This window comes from Brachyhypopomus gauderio, chromosome 2, assembly GCF_052324685.1.
Source record: "Brachyhypopomus gauderio isolate BG-103 chromosome 2, BGAUD_0.2, whole genome shotgun sequence".
Lineage (NCBI taxonomy): Eukaryota > Metazoa > Chordata > Actinopteri > Gymnotiformes > Hypopomidae > Brachyhypopomus > Brachyhypopomus gauderio.
This window is the reverse complement of record NC_135212.1, coordinates 18,266,735-18,279,507: the sequence shown is the minus strand read 5'-3', so window position 1 is coordinate 18,279,507 and position 12,773 is coordinate 18,266,735. Positions and strand designations below refer to the sequence as shown.

The 12,773-nt window shown below is 46.6% G+C and overlaps 1 protein-coding gene across 6 annotated transcripts in view; it reads right to left on the bottom strand.

Moving 5' to 3' along the window:
* Positions 1 to 1,660: 1,660 nt before the first annotated feature.
* The window catches only part of fam168a (family with sequence similarity 168 member A), a 30,115-nt gene continuing 19,002 nt past the window's right edge, over positions 1,661 to 12,773 (bottom strand). For all 6 annotated transcript variants that reach the window (XM_076989288.1, XM_076989296.1, XM_076989315.1 and 3 more), the window contains 6 exons: positions 8,315 to 8,395; positions 6,518 to 6,643; positions 4,360 to 4,502; positions 3,683 to 3,857; positions 3,260 to 3,390; positions 1,661 to 3,168 (listed from right to left, as the gene is read on the bottom strand). In XM_076989288.1, the coding sequence (XP_076845403.1) occupies positions 3,278 to 3,390; positions 3,683 to 3,857; positions 4,360 to 4,502; positions 6,518 to 6,643; positions 8,315 to 8,395 (638 nt within the window). In that variant the 3' untranslated portion in view covers positions 1,661 to 3,168; positions 3,260 to 3,277. The remainder of the gene's footprint in view (positions 3,169 to 3,259; positions 3,391 to 3,682; positions 3,858 to 4,359; positions 4,503 to 6,517; positions 6,644 to 8,314; positions 8,396 to 12,773) is intronic.

Genomic DNA, 12,773 nt, shown 5'->3' with positions numbered 1-12,773 from the left:
TAATGGGTTTCTAAGGAGGCTTCTGTGAAGAGCAGATGGCAATGGCTGCAGTAACATCAAAGCAAAAGGTAGAAGTATGCAAATTTAGCAAATGATGTTGGACAAAACCACTGGATTCCAAAGGAAAATCCATCAAACCAGCTGCCTTGATGGAATGTCAAAATGGTTCGAACCTCTTTGTTGAAAATTTGATGAGGCAATAAGTGAACTCTAATCTTGACATTTTTTATACATTTGTTTCTAGTTAGATGGGAAACACCTATTTTCGGAAAGCATTTTTAAAAAAGGATCTCCCGTAATGGCAAAACTGTCACAGCTCCTATATAATCATGTGATTTCACTCCAAGGCAGGCTGTTAAAAACTGAAAATAAGAGAGTTGAAGGTATGAACAGGAACAGGAGACCCCTACAGGCTTGTGGTTTGAAATGCCCCTCTGCCACACATACTAGAACACACCACGCTCCCAAATCAGCCATAAAGATCGTCTACTAAAGAACAAAAGAACATCAATGATCAATAAAACCTTAAATAACACTTATGGTAAAAAGCGCTTAATTACAGGTGAGAGTGGACTCCATTTTAGTGATCTTTTTTGTTTTAAATGTATTCAGCTTTCATTAATTCTTATTCTTAGTTTTAAAATACCAGCTGCTTATGTTAACCCATCCCCTGCAAAAACAAAAACAAATGTATTCCTAAATTTTAAAAGGTTTTAACTCCATCACGCAACCAACAAAAGTCTACCTGTTTTAGTTCTGGACCAGTGAACTCATTAATAACTTTATTAATAATTGCATTGACTAAGTCTTGCATTACAAATTGATCTGTTGCAAAGATATACAAAATATATATTTCACTGCTGCTATTTCACTGCTTACCATAACACTGTTCTTCAGACTAGAGGACAATATCAGAAGAAGAGCGTGAGAGGCGGGAAGAGGGATGGAGGGAGACACCAGATCGTTTTGCATGTCAATTTAAACGTCAACTTAAAGATCACATCGCAGAGCAACTTCCTTTATTACTGAAGTTAGAGACTTCAAACACACTCGCCTGGCAGCTCGGGGGTCTTGCCGACTGCTGCGTTTCCGTGCGTTTAGCCTGCGGAAGTTTCCGTAATGCTCCAGGGCGTTCTCTCTCTCTCTCTTCCACCTCTCACTTCTTTATAGGGAATGGGTTTGTTTTTCCTTCCCTTGAAGGTTCTACAAAAGCCTGACCAAAGAGACGTTCCCTCAAGATGCCACCATGCTTAGCTAGGGTTCCGCTCACCCGCGTAGCCCACACCACATTCTCCTGCGTAACGCATGCTATACTGCTAGTAGGTTTTACATAATCTTTGTGAGTCATTTCTTCCTCATGAGCTTAATATATTAAAATAGTGGTTGAATAGCCTAAATGAACTTTAAAAACGTGATACTGTTTACTGAGAATAATAAGTACTTCCAAAGACATTACCAAGACTACTGGGTACCATAGTAAATACTTGACATTCTTTATTAGATCATTAAATAAGAGAGTGTACCGTATACTTGGTTATTAGGTTATATCTATGTCAATATGCAATGCTTCATTACTGATATCATTAAATGGTATAATTGATATGTATTGTAGTGTTTTGAGTGCACCGTTCATAGATTACTGGGGAGGTCATGAACCAAGTTCACTATTCATTCTCTCTCTCTCTCTCTCTCTCTCTCTCTCTCTCTCTCCCTCCCTCCCTTTTTTTCTCTCTCTCTCTCTCTCTCTCTCTCTCACACACACACACACACACACACACACACAGACACACACGGCTCAATCATCTAGGCATTCTTATTATTGCATTTACCAACCGATTCTCTATACACCTCAGACCTGTGCAGTGGGACCTGTTGGCCCGTTAGTTCACAGAGGACGAGGCAGGCTGTTCTACAGTGTCCCCAGGGGCCAGGGAAGGTCAGGGCTTTGTCCTTTACCTGTACCCTGTCCCCTTTTCCTCTGTCTTGCCTACTCTAACACGTGCTACCTGCGTTTCACCCCAGTGCCGGGGTTAAAAAAAACAAAACAAAATAAATATAAAAGTCCCTTTAAATTGTCACGGAGATCCTGAAGGTTCAATCAGAGTGCCTCCCCTCTGAGTGCCCTCTTGTGTTGGCACACGTATTGGGTTTTGAGTTTTCAATATTGGTAAAGTAGACATGGGACGTGGCTCCCCCAGCTAAACGCCACGGACACGTCCTCCGACGCACCCCACGGCAGCCCTGTGGCCACAGTTGTTTTCGCACGGGTTTCACTCTGCTCGTGCACACGCATGCCACTGCTTAGCACATCTATGAACAAACACACACACACACACACGTGTGTATGTGTGCATGTATATATATATATATAATTAAAATATGCACATCATAATTTAGAAGCTGACTCTATCCTGATGAACAAAACTAATAATGAAAGCAGCTCACTCCAGCATCCTCTACTAAGCAAACAACAACTCAGATTATTGTAAGTACTCGATGTTCTAATGAAGTTTAACCACGTTGCACTGTCCTACTGCTGCTAGATTTATTACAAATGTACCTAATAAACTGCTACAAGCTGGAAGACACCCTTGTTATCGATGCTAGAAGAACAGAAGTCAGTGGGGGAAAATGTAAAAAATGGTTTCATGTATTATGAAATTAAACGTGCACAAAAAAGCCCTTCTTAAAGGGTACAGTGTGAGGGAACCTGAAAATAATATAATGCGCCTAATTCAAAAACAATAACAATAACAAACTGTATTAAGAGTTAAAAGTTATCAAATTTGGCAGCATAACGTGATGAACATGGTGATGCCACTGTGCTGCACAAATTCCTACGTGAGGATGTTAATGTAGACCACGAAACCGGATCGTTTTCAGAGTCATGGTTGGTCAAAATCATTCTGGAGTTTCTGCAGGAGTTATTTGTTGAAAACATGGAACTAAAACAACCTAATGCAACAATACGGGCCCAAAATAATAAGACATAACACGAGAAGAAAATTCTACTTAAATAAAAAAATAAAAAAGCAGCTTTTACAAAAACACTTAAGAATGCATAAAGTGACCTTTTTTCTTTCATTCTTGCAAATAGACGTGGTCCCTGTTGATCACAGAGTGCCAATGTAAGACTTGAGTAGTTGCATACAATGTTTGACTCCAGATCTGTTTAGAAGAGGGAAAATAAGTCATTGAGTATCTGTGATGTACTGCTTCTGTCTTGAGGGGCGGGGAAAGTGTGAAGGGTTCCACTTACATGATTGGCAGGTGGGTTCTACCAGTGAGGTGGAACATAGCTGTACCCCGGTGTTCCTTGGGGACGATATGTTGGCACAGTAACGGGGTGTGGACCAATGGGAGTGTGCTGGGGCGTGGTCAACAGGGTTCCTAAAGAAGATGATAGGGCAGCACTCTTTAGCCTCTTTGCATTTCCCAGAAGGCAGTGTTGCACATTGTACTGAATGCGTTTTCTGATTTAAGAGCCTCTAAGAACTTGACTTACATTGTAATCATCAGGCAGATTTGTTTTTATATACATTTTACTGACATTAGGGCAAAAACTAGGAATTAATTAAAATAAATGTATTTAAATGAATCTTATTCATCACAGAACTACATAAATAATATGGCTGCATAACCGATGGTGCTGTGAACACCGTATCAAAGCGCTCGGCCTGACCTGCGGACATGGCCATGGTGGTTCCAGCCACCATGCCCATGGTCACTCCGTTGGGCCGTGGGGCGGGGACGGGGGCGGGGTAGATGGCCGGTTGGATGCTGTTGGGCTGGACCACCGTGGTGTGGTGGATGACGTGGGGCTGTGCGGCGTACACCGGCTGTGTGTAGTAGGCTCCCTGGAGACACAGGAGAACAGAAGGGTAGGTGCACTGTGAGTCACGCAGACACGCACCCACTCTGTTGCAGGCCAGGTGCTTTAAGGCCACTCTGGGCGGAGCGGACATGAATCTTGTTCCTGTAACAAGTAGCTACAAATGGGACGTGATGGGATGTTTGAAAGATGCTGCTGCTGACCCCTTGTAAAAGGGTTTTCTCTAGAAACCAGCTGGATTACTTCAGAAGTCTCTTGGGATGCTGTGGGAAACATCTAGAACAGAAAGCTGAAACAACAATCAGACGGGCTTCTTCCACGTAGTTTCACACTAAATGTGAACTGTAGTCCTGGATATAGGGCTGGAGCAGACAGCAAGGGATTCAAAAAAAGATAAAAACTTCACACATGTGCCTCACCCTGATCATCACATGCCTTTCTGAATGCCAAAGGAGTCTTTTTACGTTTTTCTTCTCCAAAAAATTTCGAACAACTGGACCCCCCGAGCTGCTGTACAGGAGCCTTACCTGAGCGTAAAGGTTTTGCTGTGGGTAGGCACTTCGTATGGGGTACATGGCGGTGGGGTACGGGTTGGGGGAGGGGGAGTATGGCGGGGGGGCCCCATTGCTCTGAGTCGGGGGCACTTTGTAAGGGGTCCCTGCAGTGTATCCTGAGAGAGAACATACAGACGACAGGAAAAGACAGGAAGAAAAAACAGAAAGGAAGGAAAGAACACAGAAGGGGCAACGTTAGGTGCTGATTGGACAGGTGGGTGGTGGGAGGTCCAACATGGGGCTTTGACCCGAGGCGCGACTGGCCTGCGGTTCTCCCATTACCGACATAAAAAGTGAAGTCATTGTCAAATGAAGTATGTTGGTCTTGTAGCAAAGTTTACTGAATACTGCAGACAGACAGCTGTCAGAGACCAGAGGAACAGACATTACTAAGAATGTCATTCACACACACACACGCGCGCATACACACACACTTTCACTTAGTGGTTGCTCAACATGATTTGCAGACAAAAGTGAAGTGAATGACTTATTGCACACATGGTCTTCCTGTTTGAGACTGAGCCTGTGGGAGCTTCACCAGTGAGATGACTTACATAATATAATTATGTATAAAAGAACACATCAGCAGAACATCAGTGGATATAATCCTTACACTCCCAACCTGCATGTAGCAAACGAAACCGTGTCATTTAGCTGTGATTAGGCTAGCAAACTAAACCGTGTCATTTAGCTGTGATTAGGCTAGCAAACTAAACCCTGTCATTTAGCTGTGATTAGGCTAGCAAACTAAACCCTGTCATTTAGCTGTGATTAGGCTAGCAAACTGAACCCCGTCATTTAGCTGTGATTAGGCTAGCAAACTAAACCCTGTCGTTTAGCTGTGATTAGGCTAGCAAACTAAACCGTGTCATTTAGCTGTGATTAGGCTAGCAAACTAAACCCTGTCATTTAGCTGTGATTAGGCTAGCAAACTAAACCGTGTCATTTAGCTGTGATTAGGCTAGGAAACTAAACCCCGTCATTTAGCTGTGATTAGACTAGGAAACTAAACCCTGTCATTTATCTGTGATTAGGCTAGCAAACTAAACCGTGTCATTTAGCTGTGATTAGGCTAGGAAACTAAACCCTGTCATTTAGCTGTGATTAGACTAGGAAACTAAACCCTGTCATTTATCTGTGATTAGGCTAGCAAACTAAACCCTGTCATGTAGCTGTGATTACGCTAGCAAACTAAACCGTGTCATTTAGCTGTGATTAGGCTAGCAAACTAAACCCCGCCATTTAGCTGTGATTAGGCTAGCAAACTAAACCCTGTCATTTAGCTGTGATTAGGCTAGCAAACTAAACCCCGTCATTTAGCTGTGATTAGGCTAGCAAACTAAACCCTGTCATTTAGCTGTGATTAGGCTAGCAAACTAAACCCTGTCATTTAGCTGTGATTAGGCTAGGAAACTAAACCCCGTCATTTAGCTGTGATTAGACTAGGAAACTGAACCCCGTCATTTAGCTGTGATTAGGCTAGCAAACTAAACCCCGTCATTTAGCTGTGATTAGGCTAGCAAACTAAACCCCATCATTTAGCTGTGATTAGGCTAACCGGTCACAGCAGGTACAATCCTTCCCATCTGTTTGTTAAATGCCCCTTTCAGATTAGCAGTTCTTCTCTACAACAGGTTTCCAAGACTCCTAACGCTTCACTTGGGTACCTGGTACATCTGGTTGAAACCGTAAGTCACTCTGGATATGAAAATATCAAGGCAAACAGTATGGAGTTGTGTGTGTATGTGTGTGTGAATTTTTGAGGGGCTGTTCATTGGACAGAAGACATGTTGTAAGTATGAATTTGTGTGTGTGTTTGAGATGCATAGAGGCTGGGCACTGCTCAGAGTGCCTGTTGCAAGTGTGTGTGTGTGTGTGTGTGTTTGAGAAGTGTAGGAGTAAAGAACATACTACAAGTGTGTTTGTCCTAAGCACAGGAGTGTGTCAGGGCAACATGTTTTTACAATGCTGTATGTCTGTACACACACTGAGGTACACTGGTACATAGTGGTGAAAGTATATTTGCCCTGTGTGTGTGTGTGTGTGTGTGTGTGTGTGTGCTCCTGTGTACATGCCCTGCTGATTGGGTCAGATAAGGTGAAGTATTAGTATTAGTGTGAGGTATATTTACTGAACGCTGTGGAGGAGGCCTGGAACTGCCTGCTCTCTGAGCCCGTGTCCACGGCCAGGTCAAAGGAGCCGTCGGCGGGCCCTGGGGCCGACACCGTCTGGGGCCAGCCTGGTTTCACCAGCACAACTGTCCCAACACACACAATAGAATAAGGAGTTACACACACACACACACACACACACACACACACACACACACACACACACACACACACAAGCACAAACTGGGGCACATGCATGGGCAAACGCAGGGGCGAATGCACGGGCGTACATGCATGTGCACACGTGTGTGTGTGTACCACACTGTAGAGTACAGTGTCGTGTCACCTGAGCAATTCCTGTGCACTTCTCCCTGTGTCTCACTCCCTGTGTCTCACTCCCTGTGTCTCACTCTTGTCCTGTTCCTGTCCCATAGGCTCTCCGGTGTGTTGGCACGGTGACATGTCCCAGCACACATTCTCCACTCATGTGTGCAATCACCACAGAAAGAATCTGTTCACCAACAGAGCGCACTTTCTCTCGACCGCCACAAGGGGGCAGCGGTGCGCCACAGTTGCCCGGCCAGAGAGCGTTGCCAAGCACACGGAGGAACAAAGAGACCATGTTGCAGCGCGAACAATGCCGCAGCCTTGAACGCGGATACACGGCCGTGTGTACGGTCCGCCGGAGGCACGGCTAATGGGAGCGCACCCCCGAGCTGCCTAAAAGCCCCTAGGGTAAAAACAGCATGCCATCACTGGGCAAAACGCACCAGCGATTCACTGTAACAACAGCACACTTTGTGGTGGAGAGGATTCACATAGGAAATGGTGGATCTTATGGTTGTGATGGCCAGGAGACTATATGTTCCTGACAAAAACAAGAAAATCCAGACGGGGGGGAGAGAGAGAGGAGAACAAGAGAGGAGAGAAAGACGCATGTGACATTGTTCAAGGCCACAGCCAGACAGGTAAGTGATGTTGTTGTGCGCCCTGTGGGTCTTGCTCAGACGTGGCAGACAGTCTGTGCGCTGGGCCGGGGGTGTCCAGGACGCCTGACCCGACCCTCGCCTTCCGCCTATTCGCACCCATCTGTCAGGTGGGGAAGGAAGCCCCGCCTCTCTCACTCAAGCCCCTCCCAGCGAGGCAGGAGTCTGAGAGGCTTCCGAAGCCTCTTTATACCAACATCATGCTTACGGTGCAGAAGACTGCAAGCAGCCGACCAAACAGGGCCCGCCAGCGTCTGCTCTTCTCCGCACAGCCGTACCTGCACCGACGGTCGCCCGAGGCCCCCTGGGGACCGACTACATGATCCACGTGCATATCTGACATTTTGGTGCACGGGGCCCCCAACAGCTGAACTGCTCTGCTGCTTCTGAGCCTGCTCAAGTAGATCTGTGGTCCATGTGAGCTCTCCAAGAACTCCTCAAGAACTCCACATGAACCCTCTATGAATTCCTCATGAGCCCCCCGTGAGCTCCCCAAACCTCGTGCTGATGATTTCAGAACCTGTGACATCCGGCTGCTTTGTGCAACAAAAATTTGATCATATCCCAGAGTGACATGAGTGATAGTGCAGCCCAGCCTAGAAGCACTCGACTACCACCTACTAATAATTAGCCAAGCTCCTAATTAGCCCATGTGCAGTAAATGTGTTATGTTATAGACAAATCCCAAATATATTGAGTAAATTCCTGCATTTTCATTTTTTCTTCTAGTTTTCAATGTCAGCCATAAGTTGAAACCTGCGATTATGCATGTCCTTAATGCAAAGGCACTAAGGAGTGTGTGCAGAGTGTGTGTGTTAGCGCTGTATTCACCTGGAGGGTAGCCTGGGCTGCCTGTTTGGTAGAGGCTTGGTGTGTAGGCGGGGGCGGCGGTCGGATACCCTGCTGCGTACCCTAGCAACACACAGGAGAGGAGAGTCAAAAGACAGAGCTGCAGAAGCTGGAGGACGCCAGGGGTCCAGGAGATGTGCGGAGACGTTCTACGAGCGCTCAGAGGGACATCGGGCACTGGAATCGTTTTGGTATTACAGGAATACAAATCTGCCATGATAACGTAGAGACATGAGGGTGGAGAGAGAGGGAGGGAGGGAGGGAGGGAGGGAGAGAGAGAGAAGAAAGGGCTTCAGGGAAAGAGAGGGGAAAGATGGGGGAGGAGAGGATGGGGAAGGAGCAGGATGGACACAGATGGTGTTCATCACCACTCGTCTGGGCTCATAAGCCTCAGTCAGCTGAGCGCGAACCTACTGCACCTCAGACATACTGAGGAGGGGAGCTGTCAGACACACAGCACGCCACGGCAACACGCCACCACAACGAAACACAACACAACGAGACACAACACAACGAGACAGAGCCTAGTGCGACTGAACACTTGTGAGCTCCTCACACATTTCGAAGAAAGCCGTGTCTGCTCACAGTCCCCAACAACTCAAACGCCCAGATGATTTCTCCTTCCAATTCCTGTCCTGGCTGTTTTGTACATTCAATCCAGCACCTCATTTGTAAGAGCCTTATGTTCCAAACAGCCGCACTGGGGTTGGAGGGCGGGGGGAGGGTGCTCAACAACGTTGGGGCAGGGCTGGACACTTTACTGTTAAGTTTATGCCACCCCAAGATTTCTAGCACCCGCCACACGATTCTGGTGAGCAATAAATCCTGAAAGAACAGCAGATCTTCACCTGCCGTATTCGCAGACGCGCAGGGGGAGCTTTACGACTTGTTTAAAGAAAATTCAATTTGAAAGCATGTTAGATTTAATCATGGCGGCTTCTGCAATACTTCAGAAGATCTACAGCAGAAATGGCCTTGGAGAGACTCCTTTTCACGGCCCGCGTCTCCCTGGAGACGGAGTCCTGCAGTACTCTGGATCACGAAGGCGGGGCGCACGCGGCCGCGCATACGGAAGGCGCGAATTCACCTTGGCGGAAACCTCGACTAGGAATACGTATTGTGAAAATTAGCAGAACAACGTAATTAAGGTATACATTAATGCGGAAGCCTGGTCAAGTTAATTTTTTACTGTGCTTATAATAATGGCTTAAAACCAAAACACGTACTGATTAGCCATTCGTATTTTGTTAAATTATGATGATTATGATGATTTGCAAACAGCGTATGACTTGTGCTGTGGTTTATACAGGCTAGCTATAAAAAACCTCTGGTGTGCACTGACAGTAATTACATGATAAATACCAGTTTTTAATTACGGAGCTTTTTTCTGGTGTTTAAGGCAGGAATTCTTAAATGCAGGCAGAATGCCGAAAAAGTACATAATCCAAATTACATACAGTACATATCGGAACTTTATCATAAATGTGTTTACATTACCAGTATTTATAATCACACTGCTGTTATAAGCAGAAAACACAGAGTGACTGAGGATAGGGGAGAAAACAAGAGAAGTAACGAAATAATAAACAGAAGTAGCACAGCTCGTGTTGCTCAGTTTGTGAGCTCAAGGCCATGAGTGGTTGTTTCTCTCAGTTATGGACAGCAGTATCTGTTAAAACATAATTTTTACCAGCAAGTTACAAACATACTAGAGGCAGCAGGAGAGGTAGTAACATAATATTTATATGGATTAGAGAACATGGCCGTAGAGATCATGCATTTATGTAGTGATTATATAGGGGTATTCATGTAGTGATTACATGGAGTTAATAACATTCATGTAGTGATTACATGGAGTTAATAACATTTATGTAGTGATTACATGGACTTAATAACATTTATATAGTGATTATGTAGAATGGAGAGGCAAAGTTTTTCATGAAGTTCATGTTCCATGTGATTAAGGGGATTTACAGACAGGGCCTCACAAACTCAAACTTCCATTCTTTTAAAGAAACACACAAAAGGATCACTATCCACTGGTGTAAGGAAAAACCACAAACCAAACAGAAATGTGTTTTTAGAAACGACAAGACGCACATTTCCATGAACTAACCAGGACACTGTGACACGCTAACGACGCCCCCAATACAACCCACTACGTTACACCTCTCCTCACCATCTCTCCTACCCATGATGCAATCCTACCCCATCTGTCCTCACGTCAACGTCCCCGTCCTGCTGACCTCTCCCTTGTTGTCTCTACGTCTCCCTTTGGCATCTTCCCTGTGTCCTGGAAAGGCCCGGCACCAACCCCGCCCTTGGCCTGCCCCCCTCCACCTCTCACGGGCCGAGCGAGGAAAAGACCCCGGCAACAGCTCAGCCAATGATGGCGGGCGTGACGAAAACCGTGAGACGGCCAACCGCCACTGTGACATAACGCAGTGCTTCACTTTACGGAGGGGATGGGGGGAGCGTATGGCACTTTCTGAAGTGTAATGGTACCCGGCTCACAGGCGTCACTGCAGTACAGGAGGACTGGGGTTACTGGGGTACGTGGCTTACCGGGGTTCACAGTAGTTAAACACCCAAGTCCAGGAGTGCCAGTTGCCTTGGGTGGGAAGAGGGCGTGTTCTCGGGTGGGAAGAGGGCGTGTTCTCGGATGGGAAGAGGGCGTGTCCTCGGGTGGGAAGAGGGCGTGTTCTCGGGTGGGAAGAGGGCGTGTTCTCGGATGGGAAGAGGGCGTGTCCTCGGGTGGGAAGAGGGCGTGTCCTCGGGTGGGAAGAGGGCGCGTTCTCGGGTGGGAAGAGGGCGTGTCCTCGGGTGGGAAGAGGGCGTGTTCTCGGGTGGGAAGAGGGCGTGTTCTCGGGTGGGAAGAGGGCGTGTTCTCGGATGGGAAGAGGGCGTGTCCTCGGGTGGGAAGAGGGCGTGTTCTCGGGTGGGAAGAGGGCGTGTTCTCGGATGGGAAGAGGGCGTGTCCTCGGGTGGGAAGAGGGCGTGTTCTCGGGTGGGAAGAGGGCGTGTTCTCGGGTGGGAAGAGGGCGTGTCCTCGGGTGGGAAGAGGGCGTGTTCTCGGGTGGGAAGAGGGCGTGTCCTCGGGTGGGAAGAGGGCGTGTTCTCGGGTGGGAAGAGGGCGTGTTCTCGGATGGGAAGAGGGCGTGTCCTCGGGTGGGAAGAGGGCGTGTCCTCGGGTGGGAAGAGGGCGTGTTCTCGGATGGGAAGAGGGCGTGTTCTCGGATGGGAAGAGGGTGTGTTCTCAGATGGGAAGAGGGCGTGTTCTCGGATGGGAAGAGGGCGTGTTCTCGGATGGGAAGAGGGCGTGTTCTCGGATGGGAAGAGGGTGTGTTCTCAGATGGGAAGAGGGCGTGTCCTCGGGTGGGAAGAGGGCATGGTGGGTGATCTCTGTCCTTATTCCCACTGCAGTGTAAAGGGTTTATTCACACTGGCCCTCATTATAGCAGAAGACCAGTGAAAACCACACTATTGCCATAGAGACAGGCAAGCAGCTGGGCTCAGAAGCCAATGGTCCACACGTACTGGTGCGGATATTTAGAGGAGCACACGCACATGGACAGACGGACACGCAGACGCACGGATGCACTCAAAGGGGCGTATTAATAAGTGGAGAGGAGAGGAGATGTGATTGGTGTAATTATGAGAGATGTAGAGTCCTGTCTGGCTTCATTACACAACAGAGGTGCAATTGTTCGCCGTTTCTGTCCACGCAATCGATATGAAATCCTGCCAGTATTGTCTGTCCTCTAATAACACCATCATACGAAACCACTCTGGTTTTAGTACAGCATTGATCTGATACAGCTAGAATCAAATGAGTTGCTTTAACCGCATCAGAAAGTCCTTTATTTGGTAAAACTCCGAGCACTATATAAAGCACATAACGTTAACCTTAATCTAGTCTTCAGAAATATTAATGTTAATATATTTTATACATATATACAGCCCCGTCGGCAGGGGGGGACAACCGGGTCTGTTGTCCCGGGCCCCAGGGCCAGGGGGGCCCATCAAAGAGCCCAGCAATTTATTTTTTATTTAAAGTCTATAATTTTAAATAATCTTGAAATCTTTCATTAATATAAAATTCTGTACTCAAAATAAGCTCAATGGCTAAAATATATGCTTTTACCTATCTGCATATTTTCTATTAAGTGCATACACCCCCGCTTCCCACTGAAAAATGGTTTGATCCAGCACCGACCGTAGCCGGCTGGTACCCGCACTACAGCGGGAAATACAGTGGTGGATAGTTAAAGTAAACAGAAATCTGGAGCGTAGAAAAGAAAGGAAAAATATTTACCTGACGAATTTTAATGTTGCATTGTGTTCCAGGTTTGAAAAGTGCTGGAATTTAGGCTAAAGTACTTGAAAATGCTTGAAACTGTAACTACTTCGTTTCACAACAAATAGATATCTGACTAAACAG